This window comes from Podarcis tiliguerta (assembly GCF_965153285.1).
Source record: "Podarcis tiliguerta genome assembly, chromosome: 1".
Taxonomy (NCBI): Eukaryota; Metazoa; Chordata; class Lepidosauria; order Squamata; family Lacertidae; genus Podarcis; species Podarcis tiliguerta.
The window spans coordinates 78,770,346-78,791,420 of NC_139534.1; the positions used below are offsets into that span (position 1 = coordinate 78,770,346).

General features: G+C 43.5%; 2 protein-coding genes across 3 annotated transcripts; both read right to left on the bottom strand.

Moving 5' to 3' along the window:
• Positions 1 to 559: 559 nt before the first annotated feature.
• Positions 560 to 4,321, bottom strand: LOC310681037 (CD59 glycoprotein-like). Its single transcript, XM_083448357.1, has 3 exons — positions 4,182 to 4,321; positions 2,153 to 2,257; positions 560 to 1,100 (listed from the first exon to the last, which is right to left on the bottom strand). The coding sequence occupies exons 1-3, from the start codon at positions 4,243 to 4,245 to the stop codon at positions 901 to 903; spliced, it is 369 nt and encodes a 122-aa protein (XP_083304483.1). The 5' UTR covers positions 4,246 to 4,321; the 3' UTR covers positions 560 to 900.
• Positions 4,322 to 11,525: 7,204 nt separating this feature from the next.
• On the bottom strand, positions 11,526 to 20,444 carry CD59 (CD59 molecule (CD59 blood group)). 2 transcript variants are annotated; one of them, XM_083447488.1, is made up of 4 exons: positions 20,175 to 20,444; positions 16,726 to 16,803; positions 15,255 to 15,356; positions 11,526 to 14,186 (listed from the first exon to the last, which is right to left on the bottom strand). In XM_083447488.1, exons 2-4 carry the CDS (start codon positions 16,787 to 16,789, stop codon positions 13,993 to 13,995), a joined length of 360 nt encoding a protein of 119 aa, XP_083303614.1. In that variant the 5' UTR covers positions 16,790 to 16,803; positions 20,175 to 20,444; the 3' UTR covers positions 11,526 to 13,992. The 2 variants fall into 2 exon arrangements, with proteins under 2 accessions (XP_083303614.1, XP_083303615.1); XM_083447489.1 differs by lacking the exon at positions 20,175 to 20,444 and adding an exon at positions 20,048 to 20,153.
• Between the last annotated feature and the right edge of the window lie 631 nt (positions 20,445 to 21,075).

A 21,075-nucleotide genomic window follows, 5' to 3' on the forward strand; every position in this document is an offset into this window, starting at 1 on the left:
ACATGTGAAAGGTTGTGCATAAACAAGTATAAAGGCAACAAAACATCACCAACCAAGCTGCTGTTTGCATAGCAAATTATAAAACATCCCATTATGCTTGTTGGGTAAGTTAAACATGTGCTGCAGAATTGAGATTCCAGGGATTGTTGGCAGGCAAGTTAAATAGAACACACAGAAAAATTGGCACTAGACAGTGAGTGTCTATTACATTATCTGTGAGCTGCAGACCTAGATAAAACATTGTCTGAAATGCTGCCCCATTTAATCCTAGAGTACAATAATACATTCGGACCCGTGATGGGATGTCACAAGACGCTGCTCAGGGTCACTGGACTACAAGGTTACTGCAAGCATTGGCATGAGGAAATTTATGATGAAGTGGAGATTAGGACTGTCCAAATAATGCCTTCTGAAGTCTTACCCACCATGTGAAATATGCCTCACTAGAAATACTTCCTTATAGCCATGTTGGGAAGAAAGAATAGGAACCGTATTTGACAGTAGCCAGCAAAAATATGCAAGTTGTGGTATGGAAACAGAGGCCCATGATGAAAGGGTATGCAGTTCAAATGTCAAGTAGACACTTTTATTATTGAGATAAAAGTCTTACAGATAGGAAAAGATGAAAAATAAGTTGGCAGTTTCATTAGATTCAAAAACTCTCCTATGAAAAGTTTAAGTGCGCAAAAGTGATACAAGTTTACAAGTAGAATGAAGCACCACAAAGAAAAACCCACAATGCAGTGACTACAATGTAGTAAACAAGTTTTGCTATTCTACTTTCCATTTTCCCTGATTTATTCGGTCTCTGTTCTCAATGTGTGGTGCTCTCTCTTATAAGGCTATTTGTCAATAGGTATGAAATGACTTCTTTTTGTTCAAAGTATTTCCTACTCCAGATCAGAAGCAGAGCATCTGGATTGCGATCAGCACAGAAGTTAAGCCAAGGACTATCTTACTACCTGCTGTAATTGGGCTGCCATTACACAAATCTTTTTGACAGCAATGAAATTTGAAGTTTCCAGTCTTGAATTCTTTCTCAATAAAGTCAATTTCACAGTTGGAGTATTTCCAGCATGTAGAGATATTTCTTCCAGTACCTTAAAAAACAACAACACAAAGACAAGATTTTATGGAAAGTAGTTTGCTTTCCTGCTGAGCAAGAAAATTGGGGGAGGGGGAGAAGAGTTTAAGAATGTCTATTTAAGTCTTCCATACCTTCCTTACAGTTATTTTAAAAAATATTGCCTATCGGTTCAAAACACGCAAGGTGGCTTTTAAAATACTGTCATAAAAATATAGAGACAGCATCTAAAAAGAAAAAAATAAACCATGTGTTTGCCCCCAAATCTTATTTGAGATATTTTACTTTACAAGAGCTATTTGAAGAAGCAGCCAGCTTCCTATTCCACTAACAAAGGCAATAGTATCAAGCCAAAGTAACCATCCAACACCCATTTGCTTCTCTGCACAGGGGCAAAGGAGAAAATTAAGGGGAAATGAAAATGTGTACAATAATTTCACATTGAATCCAAGACCTACTTTACTTCTTTAAGTACAAAAGATGTAGTTTGTATGATTTATCACTCAACATTTGTTTTTAATATGCATTTATTATGAAAACATTTTAAATTCACTTTCATGTTCCAAAAAAAATCTATCACCATATCAAGAACAGTGTCTCAGGGAGAGAGCTCTACTTTTTGTGGTACAATGCAAGAAAGATAAACTAATTTTCTTACAAGTATTAGGTTACATCCATTCTCATGGATTGCCCAACTTTAAAATGCTCAGGGACCCCTACCACCTTCCCTTAATGTTTCATCTGATTAAATCAGCCCAGAGACTTCCACATCATCAAATGTACCCCAAAAAGTACAATGCTAGGTGTACAACCAGCAGTTAATGAAGAATGTTAATGAGGATGGGGAGAGAAGCAGGACAATTAAATTTGCCTAATGCCATATTTAAACCAATGCAATCTCCTCAACAACCTATCCCTAAAATAATTTGAAGAAAAGGCCTCACTTCAGTGAGTTGGGAGGAAAAAATGCATAAAATACAAGTGCTGACCATAATGAAGTAAAGAAAATAGTTCTTTTAAAATTGTACTTAATCACAAGTTACACATGAATCAGATAAGGCAGCATACTTCGCAAGTTCACCAATATGCAGGAATCAGTATCACCCGAGCATGTGACGTTCGTTTTACAGGGACCTATACCATCCAGACACTGATAACATTTTAAGGCAGCTCCTAAATGAAAGAGGGGAGGAGAATAGAAGATGGTCTTATTGCAGGCTTCCATCATGAAACTAGATTCCTGGTAACAAGCTTGAACTACAATATTGATGTAGAAATAATTAAAAGATAAGTTAAAAGTGTTTAAGCGTACCGCAAAGGCATATCAGATGTCACAGCTCATCAGAGCACATACTGCTTTAGTAAAGATCATGCCACCTTACCTGGTTGCTATGTAAAACTCCCCACCACCACCTAGTTCACTTTAACAGTAACAACAGAATTCATCCTTAAGTTGCACTCTGAATGATCTCTGTTGTCCTTCCAACAGGGGAAGCTACAATCCTCCAGAGATTAAGGTAAAGGGACCCCTGACCATTAGGTCCAGTTGTGACCGACTGGGGGGGGGGTTGCAGCGCTCATCTATCTCACTTTATTGGCTGAGGGAGCAGGCGTACAGCTTCCGGGTCATGTGGCCAGCATGACTAAGCCACTTCTGGTGAACCAGAGCAATGCACGGAAACACCGTTTACGTTCCCGCCGGAGCGGTACCTATTTATCTACTTGCCCTTTGATGTGCTTTCGAACTGCTAGGTTGGCAGGAGCTGGGACAGAGCAATGGGCGTCCGGGGGATTCAAACCGCCGACCTTCTGATCGGCAAGCCCTAGGCTCTGTGGTTTAACCCACAGCGCCACCCGCATACCTCTCCAGAGATTACTGGACTTCAAAACCCATCAGTCCTGTCAGCATAGGCAAAATATATGAGATATGGAGTCCATCTACCTCTGGAGGAACATCCCTGCCTGTATCATTGTATTCTAATGTTGTTTTGAACAACTTTATGTAATTTTATTGTGTGTCATCACAGGTTTCCCATGGAAAGGAGAAAAGGAGTTATAGATTTGAACCAAATAAATAAAAATAGTTTGTGGCATTAATGCAAGGCTTTTCTCATCAAGGGAACCAAGTACAGTGGTGCCCCGCAAGACGGAAAACCCGCTAGACGAAAGGGTTTTCCGTTTTGGAGGTGCTTCGCAAAACAAATTTGCTATGGGCTTGCTTCGCAAGACGAAAATGTCTTGCGATTCCTGGGGGGGTTTTTTCGCTCCTCACCCCCTTTTTCTAAGGCACTAAGCTGCTAATAGCCTTTTAGCAGCTAATCCGCTAATCCTTTAAGCCTTTAATAGCCGCTAAACCGCTAATCCGCTAATGGGCTTGCTTCACAAGACGAAAAAACCGCTAGACGAAGAGACTCACGGAACGGATTCTTTTCGTCTTGCGAGGCACCACTGTATAATCTAGTATGTATGCAAAAGAGCCATATGAAGAAGTCTGTTCTAGAGTTCCCGATTCAATTCTAGAAGATCTGACTACAATACAGCTGGAGTCAGCACAAACCAGTTTCAACAGCAATACCGCAAGTATAATATCACAAGTATAGATTAAGCTATGAGCCATAAGCAGTGGCTGGCATCTCTGAAGAACTACCTACCTACAAAGGAAGAACCTACCACATCCCAGTAGGCTTGCCTCCAGGAGTCAAAATTAAGCAAGTCCTCCTTGGCCTACTAGAATCATAAAGGTAAAGGTAAAGGTACCCCTGCCCGTACGGGCCAGTCTTGACAGACTCTAGGGTTGTGCGCCCATCTCACTCAAAGAGGCCGAGGGCCAGCGCTGTCCGAAGACACTTCCGGGTCACGTGGCCAGCGTGACATCGCTGCTCTGGCGAGCCAGAGCCGCACACGGAAACACCGTGAATCATAGCCCACCAGAAATCACCCCCCATATCTATTACTCTTTAGGGGAAATACCAGCAACAACTGTTCAAGTCCACATTTCTCTCCCAGCCCCTGAACCCCTTTTTGTGAAGCCTACCTCCTCTGCTCAGTGCCTTGCTCTAAGTTCACACTATTTTTAATAGCGCACTTGCATACTTACCAAAATGGCTGAACAAAGTCAGAACAAATGTGGCGATCAAAACGGTGGTAACAAGAGTCTTCATCTTCCAGTTATTATTTTTCCAGCCTTAGCCTATAAAGCAAAAACACAGTTTGGTTGGTGCTGGATGTTCTGAAGCAACAATTCAGTGTAGCACTACGGCAACTGTTGTCAGCAGAATCTTTTCAACTTGCCAGATGGAACAATCCCCTATCTCCTCCCATCCTTGAGCTGTTCTGGAATCCTCCGAACCCCCACCAGAGCCAATTTCAGAGCATTTTGTGGGGGGAAGAGAGGCAAGCCCAGTTGTGTTAGTGGAAAACCTTGTGCAGACTTCCACTACAGCAACCAACCAACCTGCACAATACCACAAAAGCAAATGTCACTATCCTTTGTTAACATGCCTCACAATGAGCAAAATAGAGGCATGTGCTTTTTTTTTGTGGGGCGCAACACCCATTTCTGTTTGCTTAACAGAGGTCTTACACAAGAGTGAAATTTGCTTGCATCTCTTAAATCGTGGGCAAATCCTCCCAATTTCTACACCAAGCTCTCATTGCCACCCCTTAATGAGACCCCTTTACCCAGTGATGCACAACCACTCCAATCCCTCTTTGGTGCCAATAACTTTATTTGCAGCCACAAATCTATTTCTTTTGGCAAATCGTAGTTTAATCAAGCTGTTCTGGAGCAAGAAAAAAATAACAGCACTAATGACAAGGCCAAAACAGCAGTCTTGCGCAAATCTGGTTACACTGAAAATGTGTGGTGCAAAAAAAAATATGAGGACTGGCATATCACCCATTTTCTATATGCACTATCCTATGTTACCATAGGGGCAAACTACCAATTGTAGTTCGAGCCAGAGTCAGAGACAGGTGGAGACAACTAAGTCTTGGCTTGTCCCCCACCCTCATCAGGCTACAATGCCAACATTGAGGAAGTGGAAATGGATAGCCAGTGCCACCCTCTGGGCTGGTTCTAAGTAAGGAGGCAGGTGAGCGTCGACTGAAGTTGGGGCAGTGCCCCATTTGCCCTCATGGACCAACCTCCTCTGACCAAAGAAATCTAATAGCACATCATATATGGATGAATCTTCGGGTAAGGAAAATACAAAGTGGCTGTTATGTACAAAATTATAATCTCATGTACTGTAATCAAGTACAACTTATTTAACCATTGCTGAATACTATATTGGACCACCTAAACTCCACCAGTTTAAACACCCCACCTAAACATCACTAGTAAAAGCTTATTGCATAAGCCTAGTTGTCCTAACTACCGGTACTTGGCCTTCTGGCTTGAGAAGAACGTATCTACCAATGGAAACCCAGGAATGGAAACAAGCTCCTTAGTTCTTGGATTCACAGCCAATATATAGGATACAGGAAATTCAAAACTGAGGATTAGCCTAGGTGAAAATCAAAGAAAAATGTTTCTTTACCAGCAGCAAGAATGGAATCTGAAAGCGGTGTTTTTCCTCTCTAGACAAAATATACCACAGCACAAAAGACATCAGGAAAAACTTTGTGTGGAAACAATGAAACTAAGATTGAATCCAGAGGATAAAAATAAGACTACTCTGTTCCCAAACATCCAAAAAACCGTTTCCGGTTTGATGACTTGTTGCTTTAATTCTCTCTTTTACACTCAACTAAAATTCATTCTGTAGCAGTGACAAGATGAGAAAACTGCAAAAACGGTTTCCGTTATTTATGGGCTTGATGTGGTATCAAACCTTATCACCCAGCACCGCTAGCTGCATGGAGTAACAAAGCTCTTTTCTTCTTAAAACTGGTGTACCCTCTTATCTGGACTGCGGTCTTGTCAGTATTTATGCTTCTATCAAAACATTTCTGCCTGTTTGACACCTCAGTCAAAGCTTCTTGGCCAAAGTTTCCTTCCTCCAGTTTTGCATTCACGGTGCCTACAGACTGGACCAGAATTGAACTCAGCAATGCAGCTCATTCCTTTTTTTGGTTGCCATTTCCCCACACAACAGTTCACTTTGAAGTAATAACAAAACAGGATGAATTCCTCTCCAACGGAAGAGCTGCTCTGACATGTTAGTGTGTGGGCTGCAGTGTGTAGGTGTGTTGTGCGAATGCTCAGGGCGCTCCTGCTAGGGCTGGAAAGGATTTAACCTCTGGTATGCTAGTAAAACTTAATTACTGTTTTGCGAAATGATGCATGTCACCAACATGGAAAGTCTGGAAAGCTCTGCTCTAGAGACCCAGATGAAAAATCAGCCATTGGCCACACCCATACATATTCCTCAGTAGGCAGCAAACTTTCCACAAGCAAGTAGGGTTGGGTCACACCAGGTTGGGTCTGCAGCACCTTCGTGTAACGTTTTACCTTGTGAAATGTAGGATGCTATTTTACACCTCCCCTCTTTCCTCATGTTAAATTTCATTTGCCAATACCTTTAAATACCATTTTCTTTACAATAACGTTTCCCCACCTGAGGAGAATAAATGGCAGGAGGTGCGCACATTAAAGGTTCCTACTGCAAGGAATAGTCAGGTAGTACCTCTGAGACCATCGCTAAGTAGACAAGCCACCGCCTCTAGGGACCGAGACAGACTTCCATTATTTCCCCCCAACTCCCAGTGCAACCGATCCGGAACATACAGAAATGTAGTGGATCCAGTTCCCCACCAGGGCCCTGCCCATGGGCGTAGCCAGGATTTTTTGGGGGGGGGGGCAGCAAGCTTTTTTGGGGGGAAGACAGAGCCTCAGTTAAGCACTTTTATTGATTTATTATATATATTTAAGGCTACACCTCTGGCCCTGCCCATGCGCCGGAATGAGCAACGAGCTTGGAAGGGCCTTATATACGACAAGCCTGTGCATTTATTATATAAATAACGATAACGATCTCTAGCATGACGGAAACCTCTCCCCCAGCAGCAATAGGTGCGCATTTCCCTTCGCTTCGTACCGCGGGAGGGGGGAGGGAATCGGCGCCGCGTCCTCCGAGCCCCGCGCTCGAGACCGGGCATTGCTGCGCCTGCCTCGGCTTCTCCGCGAGACCGACCTGCTAAGCGAGCGACTATTTTCGGTCCCGAATGCCTTCCACGCGCTTTCCCCATGACGACCCGCCCACCTCCCGGATCCGCCCCCATTCGCGCCGCTCGCATCTTGCAACGCGCAAAGGGACAAAGTGAAGGCACTGGAAAGACTGGAGGAGAAGCCGCGGGGGTGTCGCTGATGCTCAAGAAGACCCTGCGGAAGAAAAGGCCCCTTGCACTCACCCCTTCTCGGCTGCTTCGTGTTCCTACCTGCACACGCCTCTCAGCTGCTCCGCTCGGCCCTGGCAAATTGTTTTTTATATAGCAAAAGCCAGCCTCGGTTTAGCCTCATTGGCCGAGGGCGGGATTCCTGATTGGCTTAAGGGCTAGCGGAGAGGGTGACGTCATGGGTTAACTAGAGGGAACGGCTCCGTCGCCAGTAAATCCAAAACTGTCTTTGATAGGAATTTGCAATTTAGGACTCCTATTAAAAAAAGGGGCGGGGGACTGTAGTTTGTTACAAGTGCTGGAAATTGTAGCTCGGCGAGAGGTAAATTATAGTTCCCAGGATACCTGGGGGAAGTTATGTGCTTTAAATACATGGTAAACAGCCCCTCTCTGTCACTGCTGAGAGGTAAATAAACGCTACTGATGGGCATAGCGGGGGGGGGGAGCAACTGCCCCCCTCCTAAATCAAGTCAATCAATAAAAATATTTAACTAAATGTAGAAACCGTAGAAAGAATTTGAGAGATTTTTTTCTGAGCACTTGGGGTCAAAAGAAAGTAATTCAAAACAACTGTTATTGAATATTCCGAATCTGCCAGAGGATGGTGCCAGGTGGGTGTCGTGCCCCCCCGCCGCAAACATAATTCCTGGCTACGACGGAACTCTGATAGATCCTCGATCAAATATCACCTGCTAATTATTGCTCAGCTGCAGCGCCTGGAAATAGAAAACGGGATGTTCTCTATCCAATCCAGCAAATTCCCCGCCGCTTCCTCCCTCTCCCAAGTAGGGTTTCAGTTTTAAGATCCGTATCTGAGTCTGCTGCAGGAGGCTCTGCGTCCGTATTTTATGTTGAAGCACAGCTGGGAACCCGCCTACTGAAAACCAAATATCCAAAGGAGAAAAAGGCTATCAGAGGAAAAAGTCACCAGCCAGAGGTTTCTCGGTCGTTATTTAAACAGGTGCCAGGTCGGAAAAACTAAAATGTGCGCATTGCTACTCCACAAAGTCAGTTCTGAGCAGCCCTGAATTGTAGCGGCGGCCCCTTTTAGATGGCGTGTGTGAGAAGTTCAAGGCTGGCCACGTGGCCATAAAGGAAGACACACCTTCCAACATTTTGAGGGATGGAATAAATAGCCTGGCAAATTCTTGTGAAGGTTCAGTAGGCTGGGCTTGATCTGCACAATAAATGTGCTGTTATAGGAGATTATGAAATGGAGGGAGAACCTTCAGACATTTTAAAATATGCAGACCGCATGTTTTATTGTACATATTAATGGGGTATTATTATTTAAATGTTCTGATGAATTGTTTATATTAATAATGTGCGCATTTTACAGGGGCTGAGTTGAGCATAGCTGTCAACTTTTCCCTTTTCTTGTGAGGAATCCTTTCCAGAATAAGGGAATTTCCCTTAAAAAGGAAAAAGTTGACAGCTATGTTGTGGAGTTTATTCCTGGGATAATATTGTGTCTAATATGACACTGACATTTAGTAGGCATTCATTAAATACCATTGTTCCTGGCTCAGTTTGGGGTCCATTTCAGCTGCTCCTCATCACCTGAGGTTACTGTGAGAGGGAATTATTTCACTTACCTGGGCGTAAATCCTGTTGCACTTGGTGAAACTTGGTTCTGAGAAGACATGTATAGGTTTGTTCCGTTAAACCTCAAACCTGGGTGGGTGCATATCTTCAGTCCCTGGCTCTCTTGCTTACCCCTTTGGCCTGCAGCACTGCTAATTTCTTTTGGCACTATACCATTGTCCTGTGTTCTCCATGAGAGGCTGAGGGGGTGTTCCTACTTTTATTTTCTTAAAAGTGCCCTGTGGGTGATCAAAACCACTGTGCAAGAGCAGGAATCTAGACAGTTTGATTTTCTTTTACCTTTTTGTTAACTTTAACAGGTTATTAACTTTAGCAGGTTTTTACACTACCAGTTACACTTCATACTTGCACAGGTAGCTATCTACCCGTGCCTCTTTGGTGATATCTTGTGCAGCCATGACAGAATCCTGTTGTGTCTGTTCTTTTTCTGACCTGGGGCTCTGCTAATCTTCTATTTCTTTTCTTCTTCTTACCAGTTAGCAATAACTGATTCCCAGGCTTGCAGCCAATTTTCACCACATCCATATCTGTATCTTTTTCAAAGCACACAGTATCTTTGTCCTTCCTTATTCTGGCTGGTGTGATGCGGTTTCTCTCTCTCTCTCTCTTTTACTGGGAAAATGGCTTTATAAAAATTTATTCAACCCCTTTTACTTACAGGAAGCATGCCTGCTTGTTTATCTATTCTAGATTATTTCATTCACATTAATTCACAAAAGAGCAATCCTGATAGGGTCATTTCAGGGCTTGTTAGGCACAAGTTGGAGAACATGGGGAAATAAAACTGATGGCTAGGGAACTCGTTGCAACTATGCCAATTTATATAACTCAGATGCTGTGGTGCTTAGGCTACAATCCTAGGCACACTTTCCTGGGAATAAGCTCCGCTGAATTTAATGAGACTTAACTCTGAGGAGATGTATATAGGAGTGCTCTGCCAGCAGCAACTGAGTCAGGTTCAAAGTGGGGCTTAAAATAGGGCTGTAGTGAGCCCTCAGTCTCAAGTTGGTGGCTATGTGCAAGTCACAGATTCCTGTACCTTTAATACCTGTGCAGGAGCAGGAATTTCAGCAGGTGTAGCTTATCAGGCAAACAACATCTGCTGAAATTCCCTCAGATACTGTTAAAAGTTTAGGAGCCCCTGTCATCTTTTGCACCTTGCCATCCTAAAGGGATTTTTATTTTTCTCATCCTGTGGATTTTCCCTTGACCCCTCAGCTCCTTCAGCCTGATGTTGACCCAGAAAACACACACACCCCTCTTCCATATTGCCTGGCAGCAGCCTTTGCCAACTTGATGACCACCAGATGTTTGAACTTTTTTCTTTTAAAAAGTCAGACTGATTAGATGCAAAATTATTCACAAATTTGGCAACATTTCTACTTGGAATCTTTATTGGAAAAATTATTATAGTTACACATTATTGTAGTCAGTGCTTTTTTCAGGTGGTACTCAAAGGTATGCAGTACTGGCACCTCTTTTTTGTTGTTAAAAAGTGTGCCACTTGCTATAACAGCTTCATGGTACCAGCAGCTATTTTTCTAAAGAAAAAAAAAGCACTGATTGTAGTGAGCTAATGGGTTTCACTGTGCCCTTAGGCACTTGTTGGAGTCTTCTGGAAATAAATAACTTGCTGCTTTCAAACAGTGTGTCAATACTGCATGAATGCTTTGTGTGTGCAACATAACCATTGATCTCAGTGTAATTTTGCTGCTGTTTGACAATGCTGCCAGCTGTGTATTATTTTTTTCACTGGACATTTGTTAAAAAAAGATCAAAACAGAACATAGACATGTAATCAGTACAGGGTAATGTTTTGATTCAAAGTTGCTATAGGTTCTATGTGGCCTACACTCTATAGGAAATATTTGACAAGAGTTGGGAATATGAACAATGATTCCCAAATGTAGGGTTGCAGAAATGTGACCTTTCCATTCATATACATTATGCTTCTTAAAAAGTGCTTTCACTGTCCAAGAGTCTTGGAGAAGGGTATCCAATGTGGTGCCAGCCAGATGTTTTGGACGGCAATTCCCAGCCCGCATTGGTCAGGGATGATGGGAGCTGGGGTCCTTATCAAGCAAAGGACATCACATTGTCTCCCCCTGATCTTGGCTATTGCTTCAATGCAACACAACTTGGAAAGGGGACACAGCTTTGGTATGAATATAGCATTGGTAGAACATACGTTTTGCACACAGAAGATGTCACCCCTGGAATCTCCAGGAAGGGCTAGAAAGAGGCCCTGTCTGAAATTCCCTTGCCAGTTAGTATAAACCAGCCTTTCCCAACCCGGTCCATCCAGATGTTTTTGATCACCCATCATTTCTGAATTTTGCCTGGGCTGTATGGGACTGACAAGAGTTGTAATCTAAAACATTTGGATGGCCTCAGGTTGGGGGAAGTTGGTACCGAGCTATATAGACCATTGCTAAGGCTGCATAGAAGGCAGCTTCTTATGTTCCTAATTTCCAAACAACCACACATTACACAGAGGTGTGTTTTATTTACTGTTTTATAGTTGTTGTTTTAAAAAAGAACCATCACCAGTCATGTTCCAAGTGATTGAACAGTTTGTTTAACAAATCCATGTTGATGAAACATGTATAGTGTATAAATGGAAAATGTGGCACTATCTGCGTACAACGGCTGAAAATTAGATGTGTGCTATCCTGGAGTGAAGGTTAACAGCAACTAAAGGGTTTTTTTGGGTGCGGAGGGAGAGCTTTTTGCCCCCACAACTAGCCCATTACCACCTGAAAGGATACACACACACACACAAGAATAACATGGAAGACCAATGCATGGAAGACTATTGCAGAAGAAAGAAGAATTCTAAAAAGTAGCTACTGTCTATTCAATGGGTGTAATTGTAAACAAAGCCAGTGTGCTCTTTATAGCAGGGATCAAGAACCTGTGGCTGCCCTGAAGTTGTTACACCATCAGTCCCAACAAGCATGGCCAGTGGTCAGGACTAATGGGAATCGGAATTCAACAACATCCAGAGGGCCACAGATTCACCACCCTTGCTATATACATAGTATATAAGCATTATTCACAGTAAATGCATTTATTGCAATGCTGGTAGTATATTGGCAGTTTAAAAAACATGGCATGAAGTGCATTGTTTCTTGAATGACTATAGAAAGAGTAATAACTATAGGCCGTCGTATATACCAGCTAATAGTAGGCTAATGTGTTTCACATCTGATTACTCCCCTCATTGGACAAAGTCTTCACACTAAACTCAAAGTTGAAATGCCATTAGGCTGCAATTCTAAATGCACTTCCTGAAGGTAAGCTTCATTGCTATATGAGGGAATTGCATGTAAGTGTGCTATAAGGATCCGGAAGTAAGTGTTCAAACAGCAGATATAGGCTACTACACGTTTATCAGCAAGACTTCTGCAAATGAAACAATGATACAAGCATTTTGCTGCAGTGTTTTAGCATTTTAAAGCTGAGCAGTGGCAGATTACTCACTACCACTCCAGATGTTTATATAAGACTTTGACCAAATCAAACTACAGTACCAACAACATTGTCATCAACACAAGCTGCCTGTGAATCTAGTTGACTTACAGTCTAAGAAAGGGTCAGGGTATGTTCTTTTCAGCGAAGAGGGGGCAGCTGCCCCCCTAAATCAATAAAAATACATAGCTAACTGAGGTTCTGTCCCCTCCAACAAAAGGCCTGCCCCTCCCAACAAAACTCCTGGCTATGCCCATGGACCAAGGGCTGAATTTTCTCCTTCCAGGGACAGCATGTCAATGGTGAGCAGGGCTACAGACCAAAGTGGTCAGTAAACACAACCCTTTTCTTTATAGGGCAGGCTTCTATGTGCATCATTTCCATCGAAGGAAGCAGGAGGCATTATCACAGGTCAAGGACCCATTCCAGCTTCGAGGAAGGCATGGAGTAAGGATAGGGAGAGTCCTGAGGGCGAGATAAAGAGGCTGAGAGGGCAGCAATGGACTGAGACGGACTGGCAGAGCCACCATGGCATCCATTGCCCTGCCACTTATGTCAGTCAAGGTGGAAGTGGGGGGCGGGGCGGGCGGGAGAGGCAAATTGCTGCGTGCCAGACGGGAGCAGCAAGCAGACCCAGATTGGGCCCGATGCCGTCAAATGACAGCAGCAGGACTTGCATGGGATCCCAGCTGGCTCCGCTCCTCCCAGAACGCCAAATTTGGGGGCTTACTGTGGCCTACCACTGGTGAGGATCCCACCAGTAGTACTTCTGCCCACCCATTCAGCAGGCAGAATGGAAAGCTCTGCACCAGCAGAGGGACTCTGTAATCACTGGCAGGGCTAGGCAGAGAGCCCAGTCTGAATTTCCCCCAGCCTGGTGCCAAGGGGGTTTGGATGCTAGTCTAAGCCAGTAAGCGTCATGTCTTGGTGTCAATTTTTTCTTGCCGACTTAATTTTGATTTTATTGGGAATTCCTCTGCTCTGCCATCAAGCACCTAGAAATGTAATGTGCCATACAAATAGGGATGATTTGCGTATTAGGTCCATTAAGTAGATGGCTCTTTACATACAGTTCTCTTTTCATCTCTGCAAGTGTTGGATATGAAAGATTCCAGATAGCTAAGAAAGAATGTGTTTGTTTCTACATAAGAACTGCCATCTGGAGCAGGTTAAAGCAGTCTCCCCCTCCCCCTCCCCCCCGGCTGTTGACCAGCCCTAAGAATCATGGAGGTGGCTCAGTTGCTAAAGGACATCAGAATACACTGGCTGAGAACATTTTATTACAGAATGGGTTTCTCTCATTCAGGAGTGTTTTCCAAGTTATCTGAAAAGGGGATTTTAACCTGTCCTGGCAGCTCCTTCTCTTTTGTGTATCTGAATACTTTTCTGGTTTAAGACAATGCACCCCTTCTCCAAATGCTGCAGACATATCAACTAAAAAAAGGATGGAAAAGTGTGATGTGTATAGACAACACATTTTTAAAAGCTCCATATCACAGGAACATCATCCAAATCACAGTCATTGCAGAAATGGCTAGAGGAACTGTACTGACCATGGTGTTTAAACTTTTGTTGCAGAGATCTCTTTGGCAACAAAGGAATCTAAAACTGTCAGCGTTAAAGTAATTGGCAACTTGTTCTGTGGTACACTGTGACATTTTCCAGCAGCTATAGGTTCTCAAATGCACTGTAAAAGAAGAAAAAAGAAAAATGACACCCCAAAATAAGCAATTGAAAACTTGTCAGCTTAAAATACATTTGCTTTCCGTTGGTTTTTTTTTTAAAAAAAACAATGTTTAACAAAAGCTGCTAATTTGATAACTTTATAAGGATACCATAACTTATAATATGGTTTATATGGTAAATAAGGAAGCTTTAAAAAAAATAACCAAATGTCTCAGTACTTTGCAGTACTCTTGCATAGATGTAGGGTATAATCCTATTGAATATTGGAATGGATCTTGAGTTGCTCTTTTGTGAACGGAAGGACTCCTGTTCACAGAAGGGGCTGCTTTAGTGCACTACGTAGCTTTTGCCCTCATCCCATGTCAAGCAGATAAATCATCTACGTCAGATTCTCATGCCACTCCTAGCTTCTACTCCATATCAAAAACAAACCACTTCTTTTTTAAAAAAAGAAACCCTAAACATTGGAATTAAATTATGCAAAAGAAAGAAGCAGATATGTAAAAATATAATATAACCTTATGCCAGGCTTCCTCAACCTCGGCCCTCCAGATGTTGTTGGCCTACAACTCCCATGATCCCTAGCTAGCAGGACCAATGTTCAGAGATGCTGGGAATTGTAGTCTCAAAACATCTGGAGGGCCGAGGTTGAGGAAGCCTGCCATAAGCTAAGCCCGCAGCGGTTCTCAACCTGTGGGTCCCCAGATGTTGTTGGACTACAGCTCCCATCATCCCTGAGCTCTGGCCTTGCTAGCTAGGGGTGATGGGAGTTGTAGTTCAACAACATCTGGGGACCCACAGGTTGAGAAAGGCTGATAAGGATGGGCCCCAAAGGATGATTGTATGAAACGGGCTCTCTGAGATAAGGGCTTCTCATATAATGCCACTATGCAAATCTATGGTGCTGCTGCACTTTGCATACTGTGTGCAGTACAGATTGCCTCATCTCAAAAAGCAGATCGTAGAGTTGGAAAGTGTTCAGAAAGGGCTTATTAGTAGTATAGGATTGTGCTGCAAGAGACACTCAAACCAAGAGTGAGACTGATATACTGCTGCATATTATACATACCAAACCTGATTTGCAAGCAAGCATCTTCTTCGTAGCTACAGGTAAGGTTTGTCCTACACAGGAAGGGGCTTTGTTCGCAAGTGTAACATCGGAGTGCATAGCCTGAGATACAAAGGGAGATTTTGTTAAACTAACAAAATATCTATATAGCATGATAATCTAAAGTATTTTACGTACACTGCCACAGTAAACAAACATTAGGCCAATATGATTACTCACATCATAATGAATATTGGAGGAGGAGAGGAGAGAGGATGGCAGCTTTCCTAATGCCACTTAAATAGTTTGTGGCTAGAGTAAGATTTGGGGACCTCCAGCTCACCTGAGTAGCTGTCGCTTCAGAACCCAATTCAATTTTTGGTAAAAGGAAAACTGACGACACATCACTGCTTTGATCACTATGCCAAAAGTTTCTTTTTTGCTTTTGTTGTTGCTTTACCACCTCCAATAATAAAGTGTAAAATACTTTTTGCTTTTACAGACCTTATACAGGACATTTTTAAAGGCAGGGTTGTTGTTTTTTAAATTGATCTAGGATTCAACTAATAAGGAAATCTACTCTCCTGTCCAAGTTTGATCACTTTGACACAGTAGTAGGTAATGAGACAAATAGAGAGGAAGAGCCCCCTACTGGACAAAGGATTGAACTGGGCAGCTTTTGGCTCCTGTTGAGAGTTCAGTCTTAAGAAATCAATAGGCTTAAGTGCATCTTCATTATGAATTAGACAAGAGTAGTTTGACATCTAAAAACAAATTATTCATTATGTAGAACATCCAGGCAGATACGGTGGAACATTTTGCCTCAACTGCCATCCAACTCTACCTGTTTCCACTAATTGCTGTGAAACCCTCTTCCAGGGACAGAGAACTTATAGCCTCCAGCTCCTATCAGCCATAGCCAGCATGGCCAATGGTCAGGGAAGATGGGAGCTCGAGTCCAAAAGCAGCTGGAGATCTATGGGTTCCCTGTCCCTGCCATGCTGATTCCTGACTGACTACATCAAAGAAACTCACTTGTTATGTATGATGGAACTAAGCAAGTTTCCCATTTTTGGTGCCTGCACATGGGATATGTAAACCCAAGCATATGTGTTAAGCACCTGATAGGTCACTATCACATCACTATTTATTATGTTTTTGCTGATCAACCTGCTGTGTTTCCTAGGCTGTGCATTAAATATAATAATTCAATGTTTACCAACAAAACAATTATTTGGTGGACACCTCCACTAAAGGACTACACGAAATGCTTGCAAGGTTGCGTGTTGTTCAGGACCATTCCCCATCTTCTCCTCTCAGGCTTTAAAATCCCTTCCGGTTAACTGTATGCCAACCGCTATGTTCACATCAGTTGCTGTATTCCTTACAGCACTTGAAGAAATACAACAGAAGCTGAAAACTTTCTATAGGTTTCCATCAAATTTACATCACTGAGCCACTCCCTTCAAGGAGCTTCAAGGCAGATACCTACCAGAACTGCAGGAGACAGTTACAATAATGAATATTGTAAGCAGAATGCTGTTCATTTTGTCCATGGCTCCCCTGGAGTCTAAAAAGAGAAACACACATGAGACTGCCCATAATTTGTTTGCTCTATTCAAAGCCTCCCATCCAAAGCTGTTATTAGCCTCTAGGAGAGAGAAAATCAACTGAGCCTTGACAAGGAGGCAAATGAACAAAGTTACCTTCTTACATATTTTTTTTTTTACACTAATACACCCCTCCCTTCCACTATTACATCAGTTTTAGCAGTCATAGCTTCCATAGCTTCCCGGGAACTCTAGTTTGATAATGGTGCTGTTTTCAAATTAAATTATGTTATACATTTTAATAAGATTTTACTATTTATTTATTTATTTGCTTTTAGGCTGCACTGGAAAAGAAGCAGGTAGCAGCATGCTCAGGGGACCCTGCAGAAGGTTTGGAGAAACACGTACAAAAATATTTTAAAAAGAAAACCTAATAGGGGGGAAACAACCCAAGTCCAGCCCAGCCCAAGAAGAACTGAGTATGCTCAGCACCCAAAAATACTGAGTCAGCTTGAAAAGAGAAACAGGAAAGGAGAACTGCAGAAAGAGACAGAGAGGAGGAAAATGGTTGGCTGGCAGTTTAATACTTCAAGGTCAGTGGTAATAGTGGCAATAATTTTAAGACAACAGCCAGAGAAACCAGCAAGCTGGACTGTTCCAAACTTCAGCTCCCAAACTTCTTCTGTTTGTTCATACAATCCAAATTTCTGCTGAAAACGTATAACACAGACGCTATATGTATTGCTTTTAAAGTGTATTTTGAAGATTATACATTCATACTACCATTACATGCAGTAGATGGCCCTGCAGTGGGTATAGGAGAGAGTAGGGATGGTTTCAATAAGAAAAGCTTGTATCCATCATGTCTTCCTGAGAGGTTTACAGCTTCTTCATCAAATAGCCACCCAGCTATCTGTTTCAGATCTAGTTTACAAGCATTTAACTCTTCAAAATGTGGGTGGCTGTCACAGATGTGCACTTGTTCTCTTGGTACGACTCCTCTTAAGCATCCTGTCTTTTGATTAAGTTGGATAATGGAGGTCTGCAATCAAGATCCCTTTTCCAGGTTTGTATTTTGCAATATAGTACTTAGAATCATAGAATTGTGGAATTGGAAGGGACCCTGAGGGTCATCTAGTCCAACCCCTTGCAGTGCAGGAATCACGGAAAGATGGCCATCCAATCTTGCCTTTAAAACCTCCAGCGAAGGAGAGTCTGCCGCCTTCTGAAGGAGTCTGTTGCACTGTTGACAGCTTTTAATGTCAGAAAGTTCTTCCTGATGTTTAGCCGGAATCTCCTTTCTTGTCATTTGGATTCATTGGTTTGGGTTCTGACCTCCAGAGCACTTGTACCCTTGAAGTTGCAGAATAATACATTGAGGGATTGGTGGTACTGAAATAGCAGGCACTTTGAGTATGCTCTCTAAAAGCTTTTTGGTCTGCTTCCACTGTGAAGATGGCCAAGTGTACAGACTTGTGATTTGTTGTTGTTGTTGTTCATTGCTCTTCCATTTTTATTGTTAATTATTTAACTGAACAAGTAAGCAAACCAAAACAAATAAGAGTGTAAGGACAATATGCAGTGTTATCAACTGCCCTGTAATCCAAGCAGTGATGTGAACATGGTGTCAAGTCAAGTGTCCAGCCCTTCTGCTTCACCTTGAGTTCCTCGCACAACATTCCATGTGTTGATGGTGGCTGACAATTATATTCCCTTTTTAGAAGCATATGCAATAAAGTAGTCCTAGACTTCATTTTTAAAAATGCCTTCTGTATTTTGGTTTGCTAATGCTCTCACTTGTTTTGAAAGGTGAGGCGGTCCAAACATAATTTTTTTAACAACCTGATGGAAAGAAAGGACAGCTATGAAAATATTCTGAATGATCAGTATTGAAGACGCTGGATGCTTTGGAGATCCAGATGTTACTAGCTGCTGCTGCTGCTGCAAACCTGAGGGTAGATATTCATTTGGCACTTTATACAGATCTTTTCATATGCCAGTATTAATCTGTCTTCAACATATGACTGATTTAGATAGGATTCCTGCACTGCAGGGGGTGGGGGTTGACTAGATGACTCTTGGGGTCCCTTCCAACTCTAGATTACTACGTTTCTGTGAATACAGTATTGAATTTTGAATAGTATAAAATTTGTACTATATTTTCTAAAATAAAGTGGACTACATGGCAGGGCCGTAACATATCACACATACCCTCTCAGCCAAAGTCCTCAGCTCCAAACATGCCATGTGTGTGGATACAACTGTATGCTTGTTGTTGTTGTTATTTTGAAATAATTTTACAGACTGCTGCCATCTCCCACTTGGAACACCAAAATTTTAGGGTGGGAATTCTGCCTTCTAACATGCTAAAAACATACACACAGTTTGGCACACTAACAGCAATGGCTCTAGGGGATTCCATTACTTTATGTTTCAGTGATATTTTATGTTCTCAGAGAAAACGACCTACTCTTTCACACTAGGAAAAGCAATGAGTTAACAGGAAGAAAACATAAAGTGCCTTGATTAAATTTGCACTATGCAGCACCACCATGGCAGGCATACTAAACAGAGAAGAGGGATCCTAATTTGGCGCGTTACCAAAGCTAGAATTATTGTGGAGCAGCAATGTATCAGGTGACCTTAGATCATGGGAAAGGGGACCAGAACCAGGGCTTTGATGGAAGCAGAGTATCCTTTATATCTCAGCATTGCCTCTGCAGTCTTAGATACGTGCTCCTTCCATGATTCCGAGAGAATTCTCTTTGAGACCCGCAGAAAGCAGCAAGAGGACAGACCCTAGTTAGGACGGTCTCGGACGACAGGAAGGGCGCTTTGGGGCGGGGCTGTTTGGTAGGATCGCCTTCTCATGCCAATGGGGAGGCAAAGGTTAGGAAAGCTGCAGTGCACCCACTGAATGGAATCCCCTTTTCTGAACGGACACAGCAGAAAGTACGGCCCAATGTAGTCGATGCACACCCAACGCCCCCCGCCCGCCACACGCACCACACATCCCGTTGCGAATTCCGACCCCCCCCCCCACCTACCGCAGTATTGCCTACACTGGCCGGCAGCAGTCCCCCAGCCTTTCGGGAGGGGGGGTCTCTCCCAAGCCTAGTTGGAGAGGATGCTTTCTGTCCCCTGGTCTCCTATCCTTCCCCGCAAAATTAACCCCTAAATGCAACCTGCTTGGTCTAGGCTCATTTCGCCCCTATCCCTCTCCTCTCCGGAGACCCGCCTGCTCTGGGGGTGTCCCTTCCCCACCTCCCAAGCGGGATTAAAGCGATTAAATGACGAATCCTGAAGGAAAAAACGGAGGGCAAGTCCTCGAAACCGGCCCTTCGCGCGCCAAGTACCCGGCCCGCCGCTCACCCTCCTGCTCGCCGCTCACCTTCCTGCCCGCCGCTCGACGCTCCGCCGCAATCCTTCTGCAGCAAAATACTGGCCCGCCGGTTTCCCTCGCGCCCAGAAGAGCGCGCCGCTTCTTCTCGGGCACCAGGACGCTCCGCCTCCCGCGCGGCGAGGCTAGTCTGCGGCAATGCGGAGAGCGGCCGAAGCAGCGAAATATAAGTGCTTCAGTGATGGGAGCGAGCCAGAGGTTAAAGCGACAAGAGGGTGGGGCGGAGCGGGCTCGGCCTGTACCTATGAACGGCTGGCCGGGAGGAGCGAGGCCTTGAGGGGGTCGTCGTCGTCAGGGTGGCCAATTGGGCTTGGGAATAAAACCCGCAGGCATTGTTGCCTCCTCTCCAAAAGGATATTGTAGAGTTGGGGAGCGGAGAAAGACCACCCGAGCCAACAACGGGATGGAGCGGCTCCCCTTTGAGGAAGGCTGCAGCATTGGGGACTTTTTAGTTCAGGGAAAAGGCGAGGGAGGGTTTTAATTTGCTTAAAAGTGCGAAGGAAGTTGATACAGAAAAAAGGTTTTCTCCCTCCTAAGGCTAGAACTCATGGCCAGCCGCCGAAGCTGAATGTTAAGACGATTCAGGACAGGCAGAGAAAAGGACTTTTTCCAACATGAAGGGCTTTGAGAATTAAGACTAATTAGGCTAAACGCTGCCTTCAAAGAGAACTGGTTCTGAATACTGTAAGTATTTGAAAGCAATACAACACCTACATCAGAGACCTTTTTATCCAGATTGGAAAGCTTGTTTTTGACATGGAATAGAATCATAGAATTGGAAGAGACCACAAGGGCCATCGAGTCCAACCCCCTGCCAAGCAGGGAACACCATCAGAGCACTCCTGACATATGGTTATCAAGCCTCTGCTTAAAGACCTCCAAAGATGGAGAC

What these genes read in the sequence shown, in the direction of transcription:
- CD59 (XM_083447488.1), bottom strand. Translation starts at nt 16,789, where the DNA reads ATGGACAAAATGAACAGCATTCTGCTTACAATATTCATTATTGTAACT. An exon ending in AACTGTCTCCTGCAGTTCTG is followed by an intron (nt 15,357 to 16,725) that starts GTAGGTATCTGC and finishes TTTGTATCTCAG; the next exon opens with GCTATGCACTCCGATGTTAC. An exon ending in TTGCTTGCAAATCAGGTTTG is followed by an intron (nt 14,187 to 15,254) that starts GTATGTATAATA and finishes CTTCTTTTACAG; the next exon opens with TGCATTTGAGAACCTATAGC.
- LOC310681037 (XM_083448357.1), bottom strand. Translation starts at nt 4,245, where the DNA reads ATGAAGACTCTTGTTACCACCGTTTTGATCGCCACATTTGTTCTGACT. An exon ending in GACTTTGTTCAGCCATTTTG is followed by an intron (nt 2,258 to 4,181) that starts GTAAGTATGCAA and finishes TCTTTCATTTAG; the next exon opens with GAGCTGCCTTAAAATGTTAT. An exon ending in CATATTGGTGAACTTGCGAA is followed by an intron (nt 1,101 to 2,152) that starts GTATGCTGCCTT and finishes TTGTTTTTTAAG; the next exon opens with GTACTGGAAGAAATATCTCT.